The sequence below is a fragment of the Seriola dumerili genome, unplaced genomic scaffold (assembly GCF_002260705.1).
Source record: "Seriola dumerili isolate Sdu_G_001 unplaced genomic scaffold, Sdu_1.0 BDQW01000002.1, whole genome shotgun sequence".
NCBI lineage: Eukaryota > Metazoa > Chordata > Actinopteri > Carangiformes > Carangidae > Seriola > Seriola dumerili.
Window position 1 is genome coordinate 11289963 of NW_019174257.1, and position 26640 is coordinate 11316602.

Consider the following 26640-nt stretch of genomic DNA (forward strand, 5'->3'; position numbering starts at 1 on the left):
ATATTAATATTATCGTTGTTGTTGTGCCGGTGTAAGAATAGTATCGGTTATTGCACAAGAAAAAAGATTAGGAGAAATAGATAAATAACATATGACGGATGGCTTTGAAGTAAAAACAATTTGAAGTGTGTAAAATATTTGTCTTCAAAAGTGCTTTTCATAGCAGTGGCTACATTGTACCACAAGGTGGCGGCAAATGTTATGTAACAGCAGCTGCTTTCACTTTGTTGTTATTATCTGATCAATCAGTGCTGCTGTTGTCCTGACTGTCGCCAGGGGGCGATAGAGGGAGGAGGCGGGCTTTATTGAACTACAATCAAGGTAACAGCTGACATCACAGTACATCCGTTAAATATATACTTACTTCAAAATAAAAGACAGATAACTGAAACAAAACAGAAAACCTAAGTGGTATCTAAACATTTTTGTTATTCTTTGAGTGAGATGTAATTAACCATTTCCTGTAACTTTGGATCACATGGACGGTGAATATGACTGATTCAGAAATGTTGTAGAAGGAGGATTGGCTGCCTAAAAACACTGAAAGCTGTGATGTTAGGTATAGGAGGTAATACTGAGTGCTTAATAACGTTTTGCATTTTCAAAAATGAATTTTGATAAAGCTTTTCTGAGAGATGATTATAAGTGGACAATGTTACACGGATTCTGTTGAAAATGTGTTAAAGAAGTGTTTATTCAACTGTACGAACATTTTGGAGGGCTGCAGTTTGTGGCGCTGTTAAGCTGCATTGTGTTATGATGACAGGTGTTTTTTTTATTATTTTGTGAACCCCTTTCAAATCAATGTGGGTAGGATAAACAGCAGACACACCTCTCTGTATAATGCACTACAGTTCAACCTTCATGAAGGTAGGATTTACTGCAGAAATGTTAGACATTAGACTGCATTAGTTTTAGCTAGGTGTTCCTAATAAACTAACAACTGGGTCTAAGAAGGACATGAACATGGCTGAGGCCCATTTGAAATTATGTGCTTTCTTACAAGCTTTAGATAAGTGGTATGAATCTTTAACAATATAAATATTAAAGCTAAGAAGAAAAAAGTGCCTTTATTTTGAAAATCCAACAGAGGAAGTTGCTCTCCTTCTTCGCGTCACTCAATGTGACTGTTGTCACCAGCAGCTTCACCATCCTCCCACAACACAACACTACACTGTATCTGTGCCACAACACAATGGGGCTGTAATGTCAGCGACGGGCGAGATTAGAGCATCTTCTCAACAGTACTGAGTCTGTGTATGGATTTAATGATGATGAAAAAGAAGAAATTCAAGTTCAAGGTGGATTTTCAGCTGGACGAGCTCTCGTCGGTCCCCTTTGTCAACGGTGTCCTCTTTTGTAAAGTCAGATTGCTGGACGGCGGCTTCTCCGAGGAGTCCTCTCGGTGAGGATGTTTGGTTTTAATACTGTTTTATATAACACTAACAGGAGTATTTTCTATAACGCGCAGGGTTAAACTATCTTAGTAGCCTATTAAACTACGTGCATAGCTAACCACCTAGCAGGCTACGAGATTAACCAAACGTAAACGAGCTAACGTCTGTCAGTTGTCTACCACTGTTACGGTGTTTTAGTTGTTCAAATTCAACGTTACTGTCCACTCAAAGCTATTCTAACTGAGTAGAGCTGGGCAATATTGTAAACTATATGTTAGCATTGACTGGAGGAAACATACATTTGCAAATGTAACAACTAGTGCTTAGAAATATCCGTTAATTAGTTGGCATTTTCTTCATGTTCAACACGACATCGTCTTTCTCAGGCGAACTTCCTCGCTGGGTTGTGGATTGATTCATTGATTTGACACATAACTGCTATAAAGCTAAGTGTCACTCCTGTATAGCTATTGCAGCACAATCGATATTGTCTGTTATGTCCTGGATTACCTTTGGTCCCTATCTGGTCGTAAAGTTATCATGCAAGTAGGTGAAAGGAAGGTGTTTGACTCACTTGCTTAGTCAACCCGTTATTGATTATAACTGATCGGGCGATGTCCACTAGTTTTTAATGGCAGTGCATAGCTGTACATCCTCAAAAGTCATTCATAGTAGTACAAGACTGTCTCAAATCACTTCTGTCTTATAGCTGGAAAATGTTTCTGTGTAAATGATTGGGAGGAGTGTGGAGCTGCAACGAATGAATGTTGTTATTATCGATTAATTGTTTTGCTTATTAAAGGGCAGTAAATAGAGAAACATGCCCATTATAATTTCCCACTAACCAAGGTGATGTCATTAATGTCTTGCTTTGTCTGGCCAGAAGCATAAGATATTCAGAAGAGAAAGAAAAGCATCAACCTGAAGAAGGAAGAAACAGCAAATTCTGTTTAAAAACTGCCTTAAACAATTATTCAGATTTCAAAATAGTTACTGATTAATTTTCAATCAATCAATTTTAATCAATTAATCGATTAACTGTTGCAGCCCTGAATTGAAATAGTGGCATGAAAGGAAATGACTTATAATCATTATTAGGTGTCACCCTGGGGTCCACAGCAGTGTCATGATAATGCTATTATTGCTGTCAAGAAACCATCAAAGACAGTCCTCTTCTCTTTCACTCAAAAGTTACAGTTAGATTGGCTTCTGTCACTGTCACATTATAGATTAAGCATGTAGGACTGCAACAAACAATTATTTTCATTCTTCAAGACTATTTTCTTGCTAAATCATTTGATTTATATAATCTCAGAAAATAGTGAAAAATGCCTATTACAGTTTCATAAAAACCCACAGTGACATCCTTATATTACATACGTGTGATTATTATTGCTTTAAGACACAGGAAAGCTGCAGACCCTCACAACTGAGAGGCCGGGACTTGACAATAACTATTGTAGTAAACTCCCAGCTATTTCAGGCCAACTGCACATGATGTGTCATTTTCCTGTCAGTCAGTCGCTGGAAAACTGAGACAAGACAGAGTCGAGCTAGTTTGCTAAACCTAATGGATAAATGGCTGAAACATCCAGCTTCTGACCCATAGAGTGGTACTAGTACAAATTCAAAATGGTGTAACCCTTTTGTTTATGACAAAAATATTGTAAATACTGTATATACAACAATAGTATATGACTAATCTAATTATATGTTATTTCACACTAAAATAATAGTGTGAAATAACATCCAGTTTCAAATAAGTTAGAATGAACATGACAGGTGGTGTCAGTGAAAGGATACTTGAGCTCACCTGAAGGGACCGTGGGGAATGTCAGACAGAAAAGATTTGGAACCACTGCAGGATGGCGAATGAAGTTGAAATGTGTTGCTTTACAAAATACAGGCCACAAAAAAGGGCTGTTAAAGAAAAGAGAGATAATTGGCAATGAAAGGAAATTACCTATACCAATTGTTCAGTGTCACCCTGGGCTCCACATCAGTGTTAATGCTATTATTGCTGTCAAGTTGAGACAAAGACAATCCTCTCTTCTGTAACCTGTTTGGGCTTTCACTCATAAATTAGACTGGCTTCTAACATTGGGCAAAGGGAAAAGCATTGTTTTGGAGGGAGGCTGTACGGATTAGATGGTCTCACCCTGATTATATAACAAGCCCTCTGTTTGCTACAGTTAGTAGCTCTTATAAAATGGCTAAACAGAAAGGTCCAGTGTGTGCTGGACTTTCTGAATCAGGATGCATCTAAGGTCATGGCATTTAAAATAGCTACAATTTTCTCTGGATCTTTCTTCCCATGTGAGCAGCTACTCCACCTAAATAAGACAGACTATAAGAGGTTCTTTTAATTCCATAACCCAGACAGTGAAGTTCTGGCTCTAATGAAAACATCCTGTTCTGCCTCTGTAGTGCGTTACACTCCAGCCCTTTGTTGTTTTTATGTCTTAGCCTATAGATTTTACTCAGAAGAAGATGTGATCACAAGTCTGAGGGTTGTTAAATCACATTTTTCTGCAGCAGTTTGATTTGTGAGACACCCCAAACTAGATTTCCTCTGACACCCTTTGAGTCATCCTAACTGTGAGTCTAAGGGAAGTGGAGATTGTTGTTTTATTAGCCTTTTTTCCCTTTGGTTTGGCTTGTCATCAGGGCTGTGCCATTGTTTCAGCCCAAACAAGTTTTTCTTGTTATATAAGTTTGCATTTTAAGGACAAATTCAGAGTTGATGCTTTCATTGCATTTGGACACAGGAAAGCCTTGCATCAAATGCATAGATTTGTTTTCTGGATAGCGAAGTTTATGTGTGAAGTCTGACTGCAGCTGCATTTAAAAGGAGAACAGCTGTAGTTTAACAAGATATGTGACCCATGTAGAGAGAAGAGAGTGACGACCTCTGCTTGTGCTTAAAACTAGACTTACTCACGCTCACTAATGGGATTTTGCTGTGCTGAGAACTGCTGCGAGCTACAGTGCATGTAATCAAGCCAGAATTCCTGAAGCACACAGTGTCCAGCTGGCTGGGAGTTCCCTCTCCGACTCTGGGAGTTGACTCTCTGATATTTCTCGACCTCAGGATGAAGTCAATGTTTGTAAAACTTTGGTCACACATCTGCTGCTTTTTATTTATACTGTGCAAAATAGGCCTGTATATACAGTGATTCTCAACCATCTCAGCAGTGATCCCAACACCGTGTTAATCATTTAAGTCTTATGCTATCTTTAATGCATAAGCTATTATGCATGTGTCCTCAGTCTTTTGTCACTATTTCCGATGAATACACTTGTCAGATTTGTTTCTCTTGCATTGAAATCCAGCAGAGACTTTCAAAATGAATGGCGTGTGGGCTGTCTTAACAGAAGGGAGTTGGTTAGGTGAGTGGGAGAGAAGACGATGCCAGTGAAAGAGAGACCATCTGGGCTATCGTAATGCTGCCCACGCGCGTCTTTCTCTTTCACTTCATCTCATCCTTTCACTGAGAGTAGGCTACATCTCACAATCATTTTAACTCCTATCTGCTGGAGGATGTGCATTTCTCTATTTCTCCCAAGCCACACCCACCGCTATAACCTTTGGAATCACCAAGTTACATGAATCAATAGGTGAAAACATGACTGTAGTTAATTAGATCATTTATTAAGTGGCGAGAGGAATCTGAGGATAAGCACATAAGCATATATTGGCAGTTTGAGTTCGTAGCCTTAAGCAGGGAAGAGATGTGAGCGCTGTTAATCCAGTAGTCATTTAGCCCAAGTGGTTTTCATTGTTATGTAATAGTGATATTAAAATTGATGAAATGACAGTGTGTGTGGTTGTGAATAGTGCTGCATGAGTAGGGCTGCGTGTGGCTTTAAATTTCTTGATACTATTGTGAATACATTACTTTTTGTCTGGAACGATACAAAACATTTTTTTTTCAACAACCAGCTTTTAAGAATATAAACATTTCTTTCCAGAAACACTTTTTCCACTTTTACAAGAAGCGACTCTATCTGATGAGAGAATAAGTAAGCAAGATAATTCAGTAACAGAATTTGATACTTTCCAATACTGAAAGTCTCTTAATATCCTGTGCTATGGACATATTTCAGTCAGAACTAAAAGGTTTTGAGGTTTGATACCTAAGTGTTTTTGTGTGTGTGTGTGTGTGTGTGTGTGTGTGTGTGTGTGTGTGTGTGTTTTTGTGTGTGTGTGTGTGTGTTTTAAAAAGGGCTGAACGATATGCATTTTTTCATTTTCACTGAAAAAAATATAAAAATGATGGTGTGATTTTTGTTGTCTCTTGTACCAAACAAACATGTCCCTTTATGCGTGGAGAGTATGATTTGTAGGCTGGGGTGTCTCTGTAGTACCACAGCGCTTATGGTGATAACAATGCGCAACAATGTTGTGACATATTTTACCTTTTATCAAAAAAAGTTGCAGCTCCTGTGATTTTTTGCAGCTCCTGCATTTTGGATATTGTAGTTTGTCATATTACGATTTTGATTATATTTCGATGAATTGTGCAGCCCTTAAAGTAATAAACATCCTTTCCCATGTGCAGTACATGATGCATTATGTTTCTGGTTCTGAGCCAAACAGTTAATCAGTGGTTATAGTGTGAGTTGTCCAAACCGCTAAAGGAAACGAACCAGCTTTTCAGTTGTATGGTGACATGCTCTAATGATTGAGCTCCATAAGGAATGAAATCCCAGTGTTGTCAGTGTTTGTGACTCTTTCTACCTGTTGAATCTGACAGAATTACCTGATATGCTAATTTTTCTCAAAGCTGTTTGTTCAAAGTTTGTAAAATCCAGTTTTAAAACTGACTTAAAGCCCACAACGGTCAGTCCGTGCTCCATGTAATTTTGACCTTAGCTTGTGCTTAAAGATGTGTTTGTGATTTCCTCTTACAGGGAGCCAGTGCAGGCCAATTGTGTTCGATGGAGGAAACAGTTCTCTTTCCCCTGCAAGATGAGTGCCAATGCAGGGACAGGTGTACTGGACCCCTGTGTGTGTCGTGTATCGGTCAGAAAGGTACAGTATGTGGCTGCTGAGCTCCACTAGTGTTGATGCATTGCATGTGAACAAACAATATCAGGTTAAAGATGCAGCAGACAAAGTAAAGTCTACTGGGCATGTCAGTGTCAAAATAATATTGGTGTTGGTTACATACAGTTTTATGTGGCAAATTGAAACTGGAGATTGAAACCTGAGCTCTAAAAGTGCAGTTAGCAAGCACAGCATTCTGAAGAAAACAGACTCATCAATGTGAGATCTTTTGCCTCCCATCCTTTTGCTATCCCTTAACCTTTAGCATTTAACATGAATGTGCTCGGTGCAGTCTAATCATGTCGTGCTACATAGTTTTTATGGATGTAAAGGCTAAAAACAGCAGTAAAATCGAAGAAATTAATAAGCCTAAACAGGCCTTCCTCCCTAGTAAATGCTTCTTGTGTGTCCACGTTGTGTCTGCAAGCTGTTTCTGGGTCCAAATGCATCAAAGTCTGTGTAGATTTATGACTAAAACTTGTGTGTAAACAGAAAGATAGAAATATGCATACGCATTCTTTTTGTGAGATTTATAAAACCACATGTATGCCTGGTTCTTTTTGTAAATCTCAGTGATTGTGGAAGAGGGCGCACATGCACAAACCTCATTTCTACTCCTGCAGTTTTTCATAAATGGATGTAGAAATGGCTTTAATCATCTGTTTGTCACATCAGAGCAACTGTCAACCGTTAGCACAGCTGTGGCTATTTATAGCACCCATACCATTAATCTATCACATATATCTGTAAACAACCATTGCTGAAATTTCTCAATCATCATTTTCAAAAATGATAACACAGTCAGGGAGATTGGAAAAACACCTAAACAAAGTGATTAAGGTTACGTCTTTCATCTTACTTGGAAAATGGCATATGCATGGTTTTTTGTGCATACACATTGTTTATATATCTCTTCACTTTTATCTGTATGTAGCCAAGTATTTTAGAATTTAGTTAGATCTCAAACACGTGTGATGAGCAGATGGTGATGAGTCTTTTTAACTAAATCATACTCAAATGAAGCTTTGAGACTTGAGGATTTTAAACTTTTTGTGTAACATTTTAATTTAAATGTTTATGCTTCTCCTCTCCAGGAACTGAAGGGTGGGAAAGCATATGCAAAGGTAATATGCTCACATACTTGTTATCTAACCCCCATACCCTAACCCAACCTCCAGGTCACCTACATTTACAGTAATCATCCATATTGATGTAGTTAGCCTTTTGAGCCCATAGCAAACAGATGGCCTTCACTGCCTGTAGGTTGGCTCATTATCACATTATCATGTGTTCTCCCTTCCACTGTTTGAAAGTAATTATGTATGTAATTATTGTATTCCCTCAATGTTAAAATTGCAGAATGTTACCAGCTTGTTATGGAAGAAAAAATGATTTAGAAGATGTGTCAATATTGTTCAGTTTCTCAGTTTCTCTCACTCTGAGTCCTGTCTTTTCACATCTATAGATTGTCACATTGCTGACTGAGCAGGAGATCAGTCTCCTGAGAGAAAACAAAGTTCACCCCTTGTCATTCTTTCTCCTTCAGCTTGGTTTTGCAGATCTGAATTTAGCAGAGTTTGCCGGCTCAGGGAATACAACCCGCAGATGTCTGCTGGAAGGCTACGATACCAAAAATACTCGTCAGGATAATTCCATTCTCAAGGTAACATTGAGGCAACAGTAAAGCATCCACAGCGCCCTGATTTGACTCCTTTAGGAGGTTACCGTGCTGTTTTGAATATAAGCATGGTGTTTTTCTTAACCGGGAACGAGGCAGGGAAAAGGTTTTTGCATAAACATCTAGCATTGACAGTAACAATGGCCAGGTGCCCAGGTAGTCCATTAGATTGTAGCCAGAGATGAAACCATTGATGAAATGTGGAAAATAACTGGAAAATGTTGAACTTGGCCTTAACCCTGCCAATATCTGCTGCATTTCATGAAGAATTATAACAACCCCTAATGTGTGACAAAACCCCTACAAGAAAAAAAACTGCTAAAAATCCTCACGTTACATTTTTAATTGATCAGTGGGTGCGGATTTTCCCATGGCTTTTTAAGATTAGTTGATTAAACTGCAGTTGTCCTGTGAGTTTTGGAGTTTGTATATTTGATTCATTAGTACAACTATGCTGAACCAAAACACCTTTCATCTTTTTTTTTTCTTTGAACAAAGAATCCACACTAATGGAAACCTTGAATGCAAGTCAAACCTGAATCAATTAACCAATATCTTTTTCTTGTCATAGGTAATCATCAGTACACATCTCATGTCAGGAGATCCCTGTTTTAAAACGTAAGTTAAAGGTTAACATTTTTCTGCCTTTTCATATGGTATTAAATCTGGTGTCGTCTGCAGCTGATACTGTATTGGGTCAGTCAGGGTTGGTGTCAGTTGTCGGACTTGTAGTTCTGTCGCGCTTATGAATTAAGGATTGCACTGAGTTTGAGTATTCTTGGGAAAATGAACCTTCCCAAATTTTGATATTTATGTTACCTTTGAGAAACCAGAACCCACTGACCTTGACTGTGCTATAACTTAAAGCCGTATCCTCTTTGCTCTTCTTTGTGTAGTTTAAGCAGTGTGTTGTTGATTACTTCATCTTACTCAGTCTCTATAGGGGTCCATTTTTTAAACAATTCTTTGCCAAAGTTGTGACATCAGATCTGCTGCTGACTGCGTTAGTTTGAGAGCAGTTCCGAGAAGGTGTGGTCCTCACAGCTGTCAACACTGTGATTTGTCCGACTTAGGAAAGTTTCATGGGAATCAAACAATACAGGATTATGCAAGCCCAAGTAACTGTTAGATAATCAGATTTTCACATGTCAATAGCACTGACTGATTTCATTCTGAAAGTAATATAATCGTACTAATTCCTCTAGTAGAAACAGTTTTCAGTTAAAGTATGAATCATTAGAGATACATGCTGCTTAACCCAAGGGCAAAACTTGACCTAAAAATTATTCAGTAATCTGTATCATGTATTTATGTCAAAAGCTGAATGCTGTTTTGAGTGGTAGTAGTTTACGACCTGAATGGTCTTTCCCTTGATTAAACTATATTTTTTAATACTTTCCCCATTTCCCCGTTTTTGTCTTTATCACTTACCCTTGCTTTTTTTCCAGATTGATTTAAATAACTGACACATTGAAATACAAGAAAGCAAATAAAGCCTCATTGTCTTTCCTCTGTCCTCAGGCCTCCCTCCACAGCCACAGTGATTGGGATCCAGGGTGACGGAGAGAGCCTGCTGGAGGAGAGGAGGGGAGGAGACTCACAGAAAGGCTGTTCTGGTGAGACTGGCCACACCACATTACACTCCTCTGCTCTGCTTAGTCATGCCATTTTACAGGGACCTGGTAAAGAATGCTCCTGTTAATCACTGGTATAGATTTACATTGAAATGATGAGTATATATTTCCACCAACTTACAGGAAACCTAAAATATCCCTCCTAACCACAGAATGTATATAAAGATCTTACCTCTTTATATGCTCCCAACATTTTGGATTGTGTCACAAGGCTGAAACAGGATCCCATCTGCAGAGTTGTGTGCAGTAGACAGGCACACTGTAGAGAAAGCTCACTCTGCATGAGTAGATTTGCTCAACATTACGTCATTGCTCATCGTTATTTTAACATCAGTTTCTATTCAATGTAGCTGTTTCAGATATCAGATCTTGCCCATGATGCTGAAAACAAAATAAGAGACTGAATTTGTTTCAGTTATAGTCCAAGTTTCCTGTCTAAATTCAGATCAGGAGAGGACATCATTTACTGTAAGTAATACCTTCTGGTTGAGTCTGGTCTGAGTACTCTTTTATATCTAATTTTACTCTTTAACACCCTTGGCAGTTTACAGCAAGTAAATGAACATCACTTTTATCATTAATTGTAGCATAACCTCTGACTTCTTGACATATCCCACCCCATCCTTTTGTCTCTACCAAGTTTGAAAGCAAACTCAGTCCTCATTGCTAATACAAACTGCCTGATGTTGCTTTACATTATTAAAAGTTTTAGATGGGTAAATGACTGGAAGGCTGGAAGCAGCTACAAGAGGGAAGCCTTATTTGCCACTAAGATTACAAATAAACATCTACATTTAATCTGATATAAAGAAGTGAATGTTATTGGTGTACCAGTTAACTGGTAAGAAAAGCTGTATGTGACAGCAGGTGCACACCGCAGGTTGGTTGTTGAACTCAAAAACTCCAACACATAGCACCAAGTACCTCATCTTACTGTAGTGTCCTGTAGTATGTTGTATGTAAGCATACATACACCACATGTGATCATGATGCAGTTACTCCAACTTTATGAAGTAGAACCTTGAGGTTTTTGTATTGGCAAGTTCTTTAGTTAAGCTGCAGATATCAATCTGATAACCCATGTCTGATTTTCTGTGTGTGCATGTGTGTGTGTGTGTGTGTGTGTGTGTGTGTGTGTGTGTGTGTGCGCACTCACGTCTCTACAGTGTGATGCATTTCCGCTTCATGTAACTGCTGTTTATCTCCCATCCACTACTATGAAAATATTTCTCTTGCAGCTGTCCCTTTCTGCTACATTTGTCTCCCTTGTTTCACCCTCTCTCTCTTTTGCTTTTTGTGTGTGTTCATGTGTGAACACATCACAGTGTTGAATGCTTGTTCCTCCTGGAAGCTTCAGAGTGTAGTGCAGCTCTTTCATGTATAATTTAAACTAGCTCTCCTCTAGATTAGCTACAATCTGCTCTGACCCTGTAGGCTCTGACATGGTTAAAAATAGGACTGTGTGCAAGTCTGTCAATGGGGGTTGTGTGTTTGCATGTGCACACTACATGTGTATTTTTCTGCTGTACACAATGCTCTTTCCTGTCAGCATCATCGTGCCTCCGTTGTGCATGTTTGCAGTGTGTGTGCAGGTGTGTTTCGTGTTTGATCAGGGAGGTTTGGTCCATTATGAGAAATTTGTGATTTGTTTTGATAACTTCATGTCTCCTTATCCTCTAAGACAAGCAGGAGTGGGACAGTTAATCTAATGAGATATTTTGTTTAGCTATAGATGCAGAGGTCATGTGAAACGACACTCTTCCATAAGTGGGTCAAAAATAACTCATATTAGAATCAGTAGTTTTTATTAATAATAAATGTTATCCTCATAATTTTGCACAAAATAATTATTTGAATTTTATACAGGGGTTAATGATTTATAATGTTGATTCAACATTTGCACACTGGCATATTGCATTTTACACAGCTGTTGGGCTATGCAACTTGGCCAGATGTGATTCTTTTCTTTTCACTCTGAGATATCAGACAAGATTTTCGAGGAATACCTGGAACATGAATATGTCTGAAACATTTTGTTACCAATAAATAACTTGGGGAAAAACGGCAGCCGGGTCATTTTTGACCCACCTATGCTGACATTTGAACTCTGAAATGTTTCCCCTCTCTGCCAGCTCAGCCCTTTGCCAGTTTTGACTGCTTGACATTAAAAGGGTGGTCCATGTGTTCATGTTGCCGCACGTGTTTTAAAAAGGCTCAAACTTAAGACACAATTATACACAATGTTCCACCTCAGCTGGCAGAACTGTCATGTAACAGAATGAGACAATTTCAGTTACACAGATATTGTGTATTGCAGAAGATTTCCTTTAGATTGCAGAACTGCCTCTTACATGGTTATCATGAACCAAATATTGTGATGGCATCACATCAGGAGTTACCCTGTGATTCCCAGACACTCTTCTAAATGTGATTATTCCTGCCTGAGCAAATCTGATGCTGTATCCACACATTTGCCAACTGTGGACACTCGCTCATTAGCTCAGGGAAGCTGAACTGAGGGAAAGTGTGCGGGAGGCAGAGAGGGGAGTTTTCAATGTGGCTCCACTGCTGACGGTTGATAGTAATAAACTACAAATCGGCAGCACATTGATAAGATCCAGCCTGTATGGAATACATCACTATGTTCTCTATAAGTAGCAAAACAGAAACTGGGTTTGTGTCTGTGGTCTAAATCGAAAGTTGTCTGGCTGAGACAGAGCTCAGTATCTGGGACCCAAAGTTTCTGGTTATGTTAGTCTAACCTGCAAAGTGTGTTGACGCATATAATGGACATTTTACAAACACAGCATGCGGTGCAGGGTGATTTATTTTCATGTTTTTACTGTGTTGCTGTTTTATTTCCGGTTGATGACAATCAACCACGAACCACATCATCACTTCAGACACAAGTTGGATCACTTTGTTCAGCTGAGAACGAGCTGTAAGAGGAAGAATAAAATCCGTACATGTAGTATTTTTGATCATTTTTTGCAGTAGAACAGATTCTTGTTGAAGTTTCAGGAATGTGTCATCCCCCGTCTGTCTTTTCCTCTATCCAGCAGAGAGTCGTGAAGGGAAGTGTCCGGTTGTTTCTGATGAGCTGGGGGGCTGCGGCCATTCCCGTACATCCAGCTACGCCAGCCAACAGTCCAAACTTTCAGGTAGGGACACTCCACATCTAAAAAAAATGCTGTTGTTGGCCTGACATGGATGGCAGACAATCATACAGACCAGATGTAATAAAACAAATGTAACTTTCCAAACTAAAACCAGTTGTTATCAGCTTCAGCTACATAACACTAATCTTTTACTGTCCTAAAATCATTTTTTTATTGGAGGAAATGTGTGTGTAAGATCAAACTGAGGAAACCCTCTGACTAAGCAGGAGGGAAATGAGAAAACATTTTTCCAGTGACACTTCACTGCAGTTCAGACTAGAGGCTCGAGTTTCCATTACAGGCAGATCAGATGACAGTAATAAAAGATCACAGGAAATGAAGAGATGCACAGAGAACAGCTCTAATGGCCCTCTAATTCTGAATTTGAAGACGTATTTCCTGCCACAAGTAGCTCTTGATAGATTTATCTTTACTTCGTATTAGTGGGAGGGAAGTTTTCTCCTTCATGGCTGTAATGAACCCATTTCCTGAGATCTCTTTTGCTTTAAATGGCTCACTGAAGACATGAACAGCACGTGAGTGTGTGGGTGTCACCGCAGCTCTACTGAACTGCTAAATCATTACACACTGCAAATTACAAATCAGGTCTACAGGACAGCAAAATTGGTTTTAACAGAAAAACTAATACTGTATAAATGCTGATTATTGACTCGTGAACTAGTATTTTAATTCTGGTCTAAGTAAATCTGTATCTTTCTCTCTCTGTATCTTTCTATTTATCTTCTTTCATCAATGTGTTAAATACAGATTGGACCACTGGTGCCATTACTACATCAATGTGTAATATTATGAATGCTACAACTTCATAGGTTCACAGGGCATACATTTACTTAACATTACTGACAGTCGGTTGCATCAGCGTAGTGGGAGAGACTTTTAGAGGAAAGGTATGATCAGTTTAACCTAGAAATGTCAAGGCACCTCAGAAGTAACAGAATATTATTGAAGAACTGCTACTGTATAGTTTTAAAATCATTCTTTCGCAGGCTACAGCACGGGTCACTCCCGCTCATCCAGCATGTCAGAGTTCAGCCATCGGAGAAACCATTCAGTGGGCAGCGCCTCAACGGGCATCGGCAGCATCCCAGAACCCAGCGAGGACCGAGACAAAGAGTCCAGACCCTGTCCTGCACTCCCTGAACACCCAGTCTCCACCGCCACCACTAGCAACCCACAAGGCACACCAGTACGGAGTGCCTCATCCTGTGAACGACTCAACAGGTAGTTTGGCAAGTAAAGCATCACAAGGAGATGCAATTCCTCTCATAGTGCTATTTAATGAGCAGAAAGCAGTCAGCGAGTCAAATGCGATAACTTTTTATTGTAGATAATATAATGTGTACACATTAGAGGGGCAGTTATTGTAGGCAAGGTAAACTATAGACATAATCACACCTGAGACCTGTGTTACATTTCAGGAAGCAGCTGCCCTGCAGTGAAATGCTGCGAAGCAGAACAGCGGAAGAGTATTTGTGGTTTCATCATGTGGTGTCAATAGGGGCTCTTGTGTATAAAAAAAAAAAAAAAAAAAGTTAGTCATTGTGTTTATGAGCAGCATGTTAGCAGAGCAGCAACCGCCTTAGTGCCTACTGTGTGTCTATTCACTATACACAAAGTGTACAGCACAGAGTTGTAGGTCACCCATGTTTTGGAAGTGTTCAGTGCCCAATAAACAATCATTTACGGGCGCATAGCATGATTAAAACACGACAGCTGGATTCATTAAAATAGGAGAATATCTGTTCTGAGAGACGACAACTGAAAAACGCAGCAGCAAGTGGCCCTGGTAAGTGTGTCGCCACTAGCAAAAGCACTTAATAAGAATGGGTCGACTAAAGTGGGCATCGTTTCCAACTGCTTAAATTTGAATCCCATGGCTCCCTGGTCAACCTCATCCCAGATAAGCACAAAATGAAAAGTCAAGTTCAGGAAAGAAACAGCACTTTAGTTTCCAGTGGAAACCATTAGTGGTCAAATAGACACAAAATGATTCTGCTATATCTTTCTGTCAGACATCCAGTGAAACAGGACTCCATGGAGTCTCAGCTAAAGAGAATGGACGACACACGGGTGGATGCTGATGATGTTGTGGAAAAAATTCTTCAAAGTCAAGATTTCACACCCAGTTTACTGGACTCCAGTGCTGAAGGTAAATCACACACACAAAGACACACAGTGTGGCCTTTTTCTTGGAATTACCATGTCTGTAGGTTGGTCTCATTTTGACAATATTCTGTCACCGCATGAGCCAGTCTGTGTACTTTGTTTTGTATTCAAGGTCTCATCCTGCTTAAAGCTAGGAAAAGAAAGCTGCTGTCAATATGTGATTATTTATAGATTGCCTAGCAACTGGCTTCTCTTCATGACAAGAATTATACAGGAGGATGCTGGTGTTCTCTGTACTGACTGAATGTTACCACATGTGCGTCTGTTTCAGAGGAAGGCTTGCGTCTGTTTGTTGGGCCTGGGGGAAGTACAGCCCTTGGAAGCCATCACCTTCCCACCAGGTGAGCCTCACAAGCCTTGAGATATTCACTGAACTGAGGCCACTTTACATGATTTGTTCCTTGGTGTAGCTTAGTAGTAGATTTAATTATCAATGATGATTCCAACTTTGTCTGGTATTCTAGTGCAGCCTGTTGTCTGAACATCTCATTCCCAAGCTCACTGGTTTCTACTGAAGATGTAAAAATTGGTCATAAATATAGTTTTTTTTTTTTTTTTTAAAAACACAAAAGGTGGACAATCTAGCATTTAGCAAATATCACTCAAATGGGAGTAAATAGTGCTTATTCAGGGGACTATTTTCAGCTGTGGATTAATATAAGCTAATGAGTATTTAAACCAACAGGGCAGTGTATGAAATGTGACTAAAAATAAACTGCAATGCACATGTTCATTGTAGCCACCCATTGCACCCATTGTGTGGCTCAATGATGGGTTTTTAATAGTTTTTGGACAACTATGGAGCTCTGTGGCACAGAGGAAGAAGCTACAGTATATCAGGCTTTGGATACGCAGACAATACTTGTTAGTAGGATCGATACGCTGTTGGTTTTGCTCTTTGCTTTGGAGGTATTGACAACAACAAGAGATAATATCACCAGATGATTTTTTTAAAGAGTGCCCTTGTTTGGTGTAGTTTGAGAAAGATTTTAACAATAGAAAATAGAATAGCATGCATTATAAGTTGTGAGCTTTACTCTGTAATGTCTGAGTCTGTAATCATATACAATGGTTAATTTTATCCTTTCTTGTCCTCCTAGGGTTGGAGCTGGAGCGTATGAGCAGGTGGTGATAAAGCGTTAGACCTACAGCCTCCTTTATGATGGACTGACACTGCTCACATCCAAAAAATTGGAAACAAGGCTGTGTCCATTTCAATCTCCATTCCTAAAGCTCATTGCCTGATCAGCATGGTGTCTAACCTGATCACTCTGTGAAAGGTTGACATTACAACAGTGCCCTCCTGTGTTCATATCTGCCGTTTGACACAGTAGCTTCCTGGCAGATTTTTAACTGGCAGAGGTGGACAGTTATCATCTCAATGTAAACACACACAGCTGTGAATTAAGGAAACTGAAACATTGACCAGATTGTTCAAATCATTTAACGTATGTCACAGAAACTGCCAACACCTCACTTTCTGGGGGTCAACTTTGTCACCCAGCATCCAAACCCAAATCATAAACTGTTAGTGACCGGAAGAAAATGATTAACCTTTCATCTCCAATGGAGGACTGAAGGACTGACTCTGTGTACATCATCAAAACGAAGGGAGATCTACACTGAAGAGGAGTATGCCATACGTTTTCAATACATTCCTTTTGCCTCAGTGTTTATTTTAGACGTCCTTCTTAAACAGGATGTTCTATTTAATATTAGCCTATAAGCTGCAGTTGTTGGCGCTCTAACAGCAGTCGGTGTTTTGAAGCTGAGAATATTTTACTATGAAGACGAGGCGTCAGACTTGAGCTATTAGATGTGTGAACGCGGGCTGTGAGTGTGGTTATGTGTCTGCTATGTAGTAAGACTACTTGTATTAGTAGTAACACAGTGTCTCCCCTAGGTTGACTGCCTTGACGGGGGGTGGGGGGTAGGGGGGGTGTCGGCTCTCTTTGTAGCTGTAACAGCAGGAGAACTGCTACGGCTCTTAGGACTACCTTCCCCGACATTAGCAGCAGAGCTGCTAGTGTCCTCGCCACTGTTACACTGCTATTTTGGCCCGACTTTCAGATGGTTGGGGTTGACGTCAGTCTTTGGTTTTAGAGGGATTTATAACAGTTGTTGGAAAGCTTTTATTGCACTTACCGTAACAAGATGTCAACTTGTCTCCTCCTCCTTCCCCACAAGCTAGGGGAAACACTGAGTAACCGTTATCCTGTTATCTTGGATGAGGGATGGATATATGATCTATTGTGAGAAATGCTTTGTTGGTACTTTCAAAGAGAAAATGGGAGAATACGACAGTTTACTAGTTTGCTTACTTGTAATAATAGAGGTCCCTGTTTGCTCTTATCTGGTGAGGATTGTTGTAGAAAATCCTATAGTACTTATCTGCCCTACACAAGCAAAAAGCATTAACAATGTATTTGGTCAAAACTCAGTTGAGACCCCAATCTGACCTTCTGAAATTTGCTTTGCTGTATCACCAAAACAATACTGTAGAAATGCAAAATTCCTGTTAAAAGAGCTTTCAAACACCAAAACACAGGAACTGCACTCTGGCCATACAGATACTGCACTCTGGGTTTGTATTGCTCCTTAGTTTGGTTTCTCTGTCATATACAGCCTACTTGAAGCTAAGGCAATGCAGCTACGTATATGAAAGTTAGCTGGGGACATAGCCACACCTAGCTTAAAGTTCAAACAGATGCACTTTTTGCCCTTGATGTTATATGTAAATGAAAATATAAATTTTCATGAACTAATATGTTAGTTACTCAGTTTCTTATTCCACGTAACTAAATGAGACAGAAATGACTGAGAAAAAAAACAGCAGACTACTGCTTAGCAGCAATAGCTTAGCAGACCTTAGTGACTTCCATTTTTGCTTTTCACTCCAGTGAGTTAGGTCATATGATTTGGTGTAGTTAAGCTGCCACTAAGTCACAGTAATGTATTAAATAGTAAATTCAATTATGAATTTAGTTTTACAAATACAAATCAGATTCCCATCAGCTATAAACTAAATAATCAAAATAAAGTTTATTTTCTTGAATAAACTAGCTTAAAAGATCTACCTACCTACTAGAACACATTTTGTTGGTACATACTGTGTTTTCACATTCCCTGAATAATCCAAATGCAGAGTGCAGAATCTATGGCAATGACTTTTTGGGGGTAAAATAATCAGGCTAAACAGTTGAAAATAAAGGAGGTGCAATATTTGTATGTGTTACATACTTTGCAAGCCAGCCTCAAAACTTCTAACCTGTTTTATCTTGACTTCACTGTTTCTGTAAATTACTGCTCTCTGCCTATGTAGGGCAGTAAATGCTGGACAGAATAGTGGCTCTTATGGTAAATACGCTTGAATGGGTATAAATCCCAGTGTTTCAGATGCGTATCTATTTTATATCTACGCTTTTCAGCTATATTTCTCTGAGCTCGCCTGTTGACCGGGCGGCTTATATCAGTGAACAAATCAAAGCTCCTGTTAGGCATAGACAATTTCAACACTGCAGTATACAGTACAGTGAAAGACTAGTTTAAGTAACCCACTGCCATGAAGACAACACTAAACAACAGTAGCAACATATCAACTGTTGGCTCAAGCAGTCAGATTCATATACGATTAGTTCTACAGAAAGAAATCTAATGTAACAACAATATAAATCTACTGAGAATTTTGAGATCCTGCTTGTGTCATGCATATAGACCATTTGCATTTCTAACCTAATAGGGGATTAGGTTACAATTTGTTAGACTGAGAGCAAATTAGCCAAAGTACACAGATCTTCTCAGGCCTATGCATAACCTGTAATGACAATACTAGACAAATTATAACTAGCAAACAGTCTATACAGTATCTGCAATCTTCAGTCTCCTGTTATAACCCATAGCAGAAGTGGGATACACCCTCTTCTAGATAAACTATATACATGTTATATCAATATCTGCACAAGCATCATCAGTGTATGGTGTTTTAACTATACGTCAGTGTTCTGTTTTTATGTTTGTGTTCTGCATGATTAAGATGTCCTTTTGTTAGCGTGCAGAACTTGACACATCATCTTTTTCCTAATTTGATATTGTGCCATCTTTTAATCTCAAATTTTCACACTGAAGGAACAATTTCACTTGGCTGTCCAGCATGTAGAGTCATTTGGTTCTCATTACTTATTGTTAAAAGCAGATATCTGCACAAATATCAGTGTATAACTGTAAATCAGTGTTCTCATTTTGTATTTGTGTGTCTTTTTTTTATGTTCAGCATGGTTTAAATGTCCTGTGTTGAAAATCACATCTATAGGATATCGGTGTCTTTGTATTTGAATCTTTCATTGCTGATATTGTGCCATATTTTAGCTAAATATTTTATTGTTTAGGGTAAAAAAAACATTCGCACTACATAGTTAAGACAGTATTAAGTGTATAGCTACCAAATGTCAACCAGATTTTTTTTTTTTTTTTTGTCTTTTTGGATAAAAATCACTTGTTTTACCTGTGCGTCACAGGTATGTTCATCTTGGTACCTAACATGTTGTTACAAACATGGTTGCTTCTTCTCTTCTGTGAAGCTGTTGTCTATATAAAACTGTAAGACGTATTCTCCTGTAAAGTGATGTTCTGCGCTGTTTTGACACTGTCCAGTGTTACCTGTTACAGACTTGTTCTTTCGACCAACATTTGCTTCCTTAACAAGTGTACTGGATGCTTCAAACGTGTACCTTGCACTGAATTAAACCGTTTAAAAGCCTCAGCAAATACAGATCCCCCTCCAACCTGTGGTATAATTCACAGCATTCACAATATGAACATTTTCTCATATTTAGAGTTTTATTGTGATTTTTACATTTGGATTTTCTAAGTGGTTTTCAGTCTGTACAGTGATATTTTAGAGGCCAGTGGATATTCTGTCTTCATTGACCCACCTTAAGACATTTTATTCATACTCAAAACACAAAGTTGCAGTCCAAACAAGCCATCTAACAAATCCAAAAGTTTTAACAGTGTATCTTAGGATGTGTGAGTTCAACTTGCACTGTAAAGCCAGGGAAAGCCTTTGATTGCTTCTAATTTCCTTTATCAAATCTGAACAAATCACCTACTTGTCCTGAAAACAAAGCTCCATCCTCCAGATCAAACATTTGCCTCCCAGTCTTCCTCTTGTTCAGCAGTGTGGGAGTCCTGCCTGGCCTCTGCATACCCGCTGTCCTCCAAATCATTATGATCCTCCTCTCCTTCAAGGTCTAACAACACAAATGAATGACCAGAGTCACAACCACAGAATTATTCAGTCATCAAATTCATAGGCTGATGATACATTATTTTTTACAAGCTAGTGGTGATTGTGGAGACTAAGCTTTGTGAACCACTGAACCACTAATGTGCGGTCAAAATGGCGACATCAGCTGGACTAACCTTAGTATTGCACTTTTTACATTCGGTGTTACTCACCAAAACACAGTGTTTATCTTTGAGGCCTGATAAACAAGAAAAATGCATTTTCATCCTAAAAAAAAAAAACAACTGCAAAGCCAATTTTCAATCCAGTATTGTTAATATCTATCTATCAAGTTTGCAGTCTTCTTCTCTGACTTTTTTTTTTTTGCATTGCTGCACATCTGGGTATGTTACCACCACCTGTAGATCAGTGAACAATGGGCCATCATTGGCAGGATTGAGTATCATGTGATATCACCAGCAACATCACTAGTGGAGAGGAAATATATAAACTACTAGGGGAATAACTTCTCATACATCTTCTTATACAGTACATTCTTTCCCTTCTAATATATTAATGTTGACATTTTACACTTTTAAAAAAGTAACAAAACTGATCACATGGTACCAGTGCCTTGTTCCTGGTAATTGACAAGCACAGCAGCGCCGTCCTGGCTGAGTTTAACTTCGGGTTCATCCAGGAGTAGATGTCTGAGATTACTGACACTTCCAGTCAAGGCACTGATTTTGGGGCAGCAGGACCACAGTACATCCAGTGGTACGGATACACACCTACCAGCAGAGACAAAAGGCAATAAAAATGAAAGTGGTTACTAGCTGGAGGATATGGCTGTGTCTCAGCTTAATACTATCTTAATATGAAGAATAAAGTATGGTTGAAAAGTTTTAGCTGAATGAAAGAAATATGACGGCCACAACATAGCTGCTTTTTACTGGCAGCTACATGTAAACAGATATAAGTACAAATATCAAAATTTTAAAATTTTAAAATTTGGGAGGAAAAGTTGAGAAGTTGGGTTGGGCTTTTCCGATACTCTTTAATTATTGGCAAGGCATTAAAGGTTATTAAGAAAACTGTACTGGAAGAGAAGACAGTATCTTCCAAAATAGCACCACAGGTCCTGTTCATAATTTGCTTATTTCTAATTTACTGTGGCAATACTATTCCACCTCATCTTCCTTGAGGAAACTCACCTGCGCAATGTGCAAGAATCTTGTTGTCTTTGGCTTTTTTTCCAAAATACATCTTCCTCCTCTTCTTCCTGATCCTCTGACACACTTCTCCCACACTGCACTACTAGACTTCTCATCTCTGCTCCACATGCTGAAGGTGTGACATTTGAGTAGGTAGAAAAAAAAGAGAGAAAAAAATGTGTTTTATAAGTGTACAATTAATCAAGTTAATCAAAAACACCTACATTCAACACTCTGGAAGTACAAACACGTTCCAAACTTTTAACTTGAGAACTGCTGTGGGATATTCACCTGTTTGCTTCTCTTCCATCTCCATGCATCGCTCTGAGACACATCCCTCTCCTCCTGCCGCAGTCTGGCACAGTGTATAAGCACCACTCCCCTCACCAGTTCTCTCCTCCATCCATCCACTCTTTAGCTTTTCTGCCCAATACAACACCTCGCTCACCAGGACCCTCCGCAGGGTGTTGTTGTCACGCAGGCTGGGATAGTTTATACTGTACAGCTGATATAGAAACACATAAAAGACATATATCAAAAATCAGAGCTTGGATCTGTACATATGGATAATCAAGAGAAACTTTTGCTGTTTGAGATGTGATATTTGTGCTGTCATAGTTATCATAAAAAATCTCTAGCTACCGACATCAATGCTAATCAATTCTAGCAGGTCAATATTTGTTTACACCAGTGAAAAGAACATCAGACCTAAAGATTTATTTTCTTACATCACACTTTTACAAAAGAAAATAATCTGCCTGTCCAGTTTACTTGTGTCTATTATCAAAATTAGACTTTGTGACTGTGTGAGTTACAGGTTTCCCTCTTTCAAGGGAACATTGAGGGTGATCTGTACATGGGTGTGGTACAGGTGTCAAATCTACCTTCACTGTAGTTCGTAGGAGCAACCAGCAGAGGCCACTAAAGCTTAAAAATTACCTAATGCTGTTTAAAAGCAGAGTAACTGTACCTGCAGCCTATCATAAGCAAATCAGTTTTTTTATTTGAGCATTAAAAGCTGTTTTTACTGTTCATTAATGTCTGTTTTCAGTAATTGACAAAATGTTGGTGTCAATTCTATCAGTAACATTGCAGGACACACGGACACTGCAGTAGATCTATAATCTGTATTGGAGCCGCAGTCATTAAGCACCAGGTGTTTTTATTTCTTCACAACAACAGGGACGTTGAAATTGGGAAGTACAATTCTCCCATCCTCACTTCTCGTCTTCACATCCTACTCTCACATCCCTGTAGGGAGGAGCTAAGACGCAACCAACTCTGGTCCACCAGAAAGTCCAACACACCAGTAATATATAAAATTAAACATACTCACCAGTGTGTATGAAAAAACATCCTCTGCATCGTCACCCAGCAGCATGTTGCAGCCATCTCTCACCCCGTGCCGGCGAAACACCCCGATCTGAGAGCAGAAGCCGACTCCCTCCTGCTGGCCTGACGGAGCCTGTCCAACACCAGTGAACTCCACCTCATAACCGAACTCCAAACACACCTTCAGAGCCCTGAGGAGGGTGTAGTTTTTCCAAACTAAATTCAGTTCAAATCATTTAACAGCACTGATGACTTCTGGTTCGATTCACCCATTGATATTTTCCGCCACTACAATCCTCATTAATACTCTCCACATCAAAAATCAAACACATCTTAACATGGATTTTTAAAAACACCATACTGTACCAGGATCTGAACTCTGTCCTGGTCCACTCAAACTTGTGGTCGCTGTGCCTGAAACCAACCAGTCCGGGGAGAAGGGGGTTGAACTCAGAGTTCGGGGTGCTGACGATAACCGCCAATGGGGTCATGTAACCAAACACCACCTCAGAGAAGCTCTTCACATCAGCAAGAGTGAGGTGCTCTATGCTGGACACAACCAGGGAGGATACAAGGTGATAAATATTGGCACAGAGCGACAGACGGCAATAGAAAGATGAAATCGACAAAGAGAGAAAGACAGACAGAGAGAAAAATACACAATCAAAAGAACAATAAAATATATGAAAAAGATTCGTTAATACTGACAGATGCTTTAAGACGCTGAGCCTTAACATTACAAGAGCAGCCACTTACAGCTCTATACTGGTCACAAGATCAAATCCTCTGAGTCGGGCGTCTTTTTGTGTGACTGAGCCCTGATACAGCTCAATGCGCAGCTGATCATAACTTAGCTGCAGATAGTCAGTTGATATAGGAGCTAATCCGTGCCTGGCAGAAGATACAAGCAGAGTGTACACATTATCAGTCCACACAGTGAAAGTTACCACAACAACAAGACACACAAGGTGAATGAGGAGTCAAAGATCAACCGATGCTTTGACAATCACTTTATTTATTTTTTTTACCTCTTATCCACTCAGCAGATCGAGAAGAGGTTCATGAAGACAGCTGACTTTTTTTCTTACCAGCCACATCTGGAAATAGTTTCAACTTCTTAAGGTTGACAATTAATATGAAATGTTTTTGACTATTTTTGATGTTGATTATGTTGTTTGCTTTCAGTACTTTTGGTCTTTACCAAAGGAACTACAAATATTTGGATGTGAATCCAACCCTTTAGATTAAGCTTGTGTTTGAAATGGTTTCACATGTGGTACACTTGTCCAGACGTATCTCTTAGTCAGGTAACTGATTTAATAACAATATCAAACTGGGCAATAATTCAGTGAAATCATTTATCAACATTTAGTATAGTGATATTATCATATTGTGTTGAAACATGTGCTTGACATTGTTTCGTTTCGTTACTAAGTCCCGACCTTTTGCATATGTCACTGATTATTGAGAAGAAAGAGAAAACAACGGGCATTAATATTAGAAGAAAAGCAATTTTTTCTTGTCTGTTTGCTGCATGAGTTGTAGTTACATCTTTTCACCTCAAATACCAACAACACATGTACTTAATGTATATAAAATAATGTAAACTGCAGTTTTGCAACACACCTCTTTACATTAAACTTTAATTTGACAATTGTGTGTAACCTTGCATCAATCTATTGCTGCAAAAAAACGCTTATTTGTCATTATCAATTAAACTGTCTGTTTTAGTCTTTGAAATGTCAGAAAATAACGAGCTCTACATAATGTGCACCTGCCATACCGTGATACATCATGCATATACTGATATCAGAAGAAGAAAACGCTTATTTCAACCATGAATTATAAAGTATTCAGTCAGATACACCTTTGATTTACATACATACATCTTTTTCTTGACTGTGGTCCCGTTGATGTCCACTCCAACCAGAAGTTCAACTTCACGGTGAAACCTGAGCTTTTGGAGGAGGCTACACTCACTACACCCCAGGTCCACCACCTGAGGAGGACAGCGACAAGACGTGTGAGAGTTTTAATCGGCCAGAGGAATAAACCTTTGGCTCCAGGGAACAAAATGTTAAAAGTTATCACAGCAATGAACGCAAAGCCTCGCAAGGGGCAATTGATACTACAACCGACTGTAGCTAACGTTAGCTTTAACTGGTTCGGCGGTTAGCTACTAAGTTAGCTTCGGTCGCCCAAACAAACGTCAGCATTGAAGCTAAGGTGTGTAAAATAAATATGTTCTTCTTCATTATGATGTTAGCTACCTTTTTAGGTTTGTTCCTCTTGACAAAATCAATGACAAATTGATGTCTCTGCCTGTGAAGCGGTGGACTGAACATCTTGACGTTTAGCTAACGTATCACTCCGCCGGTCTCTAGATGGCGCTGTTGTTATTATCTTTGTCAATGTTTTTTTTTTTTTTTACATTAGGCGATACTTGTAAACCAAAGACAGGTGTGTGGTTGTGAAGGCACATTTTCCACTTTTAAAGTAGTTGAGCCACACATAGGTTTAGGGATTGCTCGGTCCACCACTTATATTCAGGCACAAATTCTTAACCTCCATCTGGATGGATCACATGTTTAGACATCCATGCTCCCCAGAGGATGAATCCCACTGACTTTGTTGATCCCATGACTTCTTCTGAGGCAGCAGGTCAAGATGTATCCTTCATTTTTTCAAGTAAACAGCTAATAGTTTGTTTTGTCTTATCCACGGATGGTTTACTAAATGAGCCTATCTCAAAGCAACCACAAAGAGACATAAAGCAACAACAGAAATACACAAAGAACTACAAAGAGGCAGAAAAGGACCCCGAAGATTGTGATGTGAGAAAGATGTAGACGGGACCACAGCGATACAAACAAATGCAAAAAGACACAAACCAAACACAAAAACATAAAACAACTATAAAGAGACACAAAGCAACTACGAAGAGACATAAAAAAAAAACTATGTGAAATGGCTACAGAGAGATAAATCAACTACAGAAGGACAACAAATAGATACCAAACATATACAAAGGAATGCAAGATGACCACAAAGAGATGCCACTGATTTCAGTTTGGTTGTCTCGCATCTATGTATGAGGGGTGGGGGGCCTTGTATGTCTTAAAATTATAAAGAATTTATAGCATTCGTGATTAAAAAATTACTTAAATGACAAAGCAATTATGAAAATAGTTGCAGATTATTTTGCTGTGAGTGGCTGTGACTTATAGTCATGTTAATATTTCTTCCTAAACTGACTAATGCCTAAGACAATATGATATTCCCTAAACTGACAAACACCATGTCATTATCCTACCAATTATGGGCCATATTGCATGTTGGTGCTTCACACCTTCTTGATAAATAATGATGTCTCAAACCACAGGGCATGCCTCCAATCAAAGGTGTTAAGAAAACAAACCTCACGCCATAAACACATCATTCAGTCTCTCATCAACACATGATGTAATACTAGTTTGGAAACAATGACAGTTGTATTCCCAGAACAGTATGTGCTGCTTTGCCTTTCAGTCTCAAGGCCAAAATTATAAAAATGACATATAAAGTCTAAATTGGAAATATCCAAGTAAGATATGGGGCTCTGTTATGAGTCAGAGTGCAGTTGTATACGGGTACAGGAGTGTTTTATTGACACCTTGAGGGGAAAAAACATGTCATAGTAGAAATGTTCTTATTATAACGGATTATTTCATTTCATAACATATTTTTGAACAACATTGTAGCTTATGGTCATCAGAGAGATTCACAG

General features: G+C 39.0%; 2 protein-coding genes across 3 annotated transcripts; one reads left to right on the forward strand and one right to left on the reverse strand.

Annotated features, from left to right (window-relative positions):
• The first annotated feature begins 1175 nt into the window (after window positions 1-1175).
• fam102b (family with sequence similarity 102 member B) lies at window positions 1176-18185 on the forward strand. 2 transcript variants are annotated; one of them, XM_022738362.1, is made up of 11 exons: window positions 1176-1405; window positions 6312-6432; window positions 7542-7571; window positions 7994-8110; window positions 8697-8743; window positions 9647-9741; window positions 12819-12920; window positions 13925-14159; window positions 14951-15087; window positions 15376-15445; window positions 16205-18185. In XM_022738362.1, the coding sequence occupies exons 1-11, from the start codon at window positions 1260-1262 to the stop codon at window positions 16245-16247; spliced, it is 1143 nt and encodes a 380-aa protein (XP_022594083.1). In that variant the 5' UTR covers window positions 1176-1259; the 3' UTR covers window positions 16248-18185. The 2 variants fall into 2 exon arrangements, with proteins under 2 accessions (XP_022594083.1, XP_022594091.1); XM_022738370.1 differs by having other exon boundaries at window positions 12822-12920.
• Window positions 18186-20243: 2058 nt separating this feature from the next.
• Window positions 20244-25219, reverse strand: henmt1 (HEN methyltransferase 1). The gene is made up of 9 exons (XM_022766763.1): window positions 25145-25219; window positions 24761-24873; window positions 23631-23765; window positions 23241-23423; window positions 22879-23065; window positions 21930-22047; window positions 21543-21672; window positions 20956-21119; window positions 20244-20353 (listed from the first exon to the last, which is right to left on the reverse strand). The coding sequence occupies exons 1-9, from the start codon at window positions 25217-25219 to the stop codon at window positions 20244-20246; spliced, it is 1215 nt and encodes a 404-aa protein (XP_022622484.1).
• Window positions 25220-26640: the final 1421 nt, after the last annotated feature.

What these genes read in the sequence shown, in the direction of transcription:
- henmt1 (XM_022766763.1), bottom strand. Translation starts at nt 25,219, where the DNA reads ATGTTCAGTCCACCGCTTCACAGGCAGAGACATCAATTTGTCATTGAT. An exon ending in ACCACAGTCAAGAAAAAGAT is followed by an intron (nt 23,766 to 24,760) that starts GTATGTATGTAA and finishes ATCTTCTGCCAG; the next exon opens with GCACGGATTAGCTCCTATAT. An exon ending in AGGACAGAGTTCAGATCCTG is followed by an intron (nt 23,066 to 23,240) that starts GTACAGTATGGT and finishes CACCCTCCTCAG; the next exon opens with GGCTCTGAAGGTGTGTTTGG.
- fam102b (XM_022738362.1), top strand. Translation starts at nt 1,260, where the DNA reads ATGGATTTAATGATGATGAAAAAGAAGAAATTCAAGTTCAAGGTGGAT. An exon ending in GTGGGAAAGCATATGCAAAG is followed by an intron (nt 7,572 to 7,993) that starts GTAATATGCTCA and finishes TTTCTCCTTCAG; the next exon opens with CTTGGTTTTGCAGATCTGAA. An exon ending in GGAGATCCCTGTTTTAAAAC is followed by an intron (nt 8,744 to 9,646) that starts GTAAGTTAAAGG and finishes CTCTGTCCTCAG; the next exon opens with GCCTCCCTCCACAGCCACAG.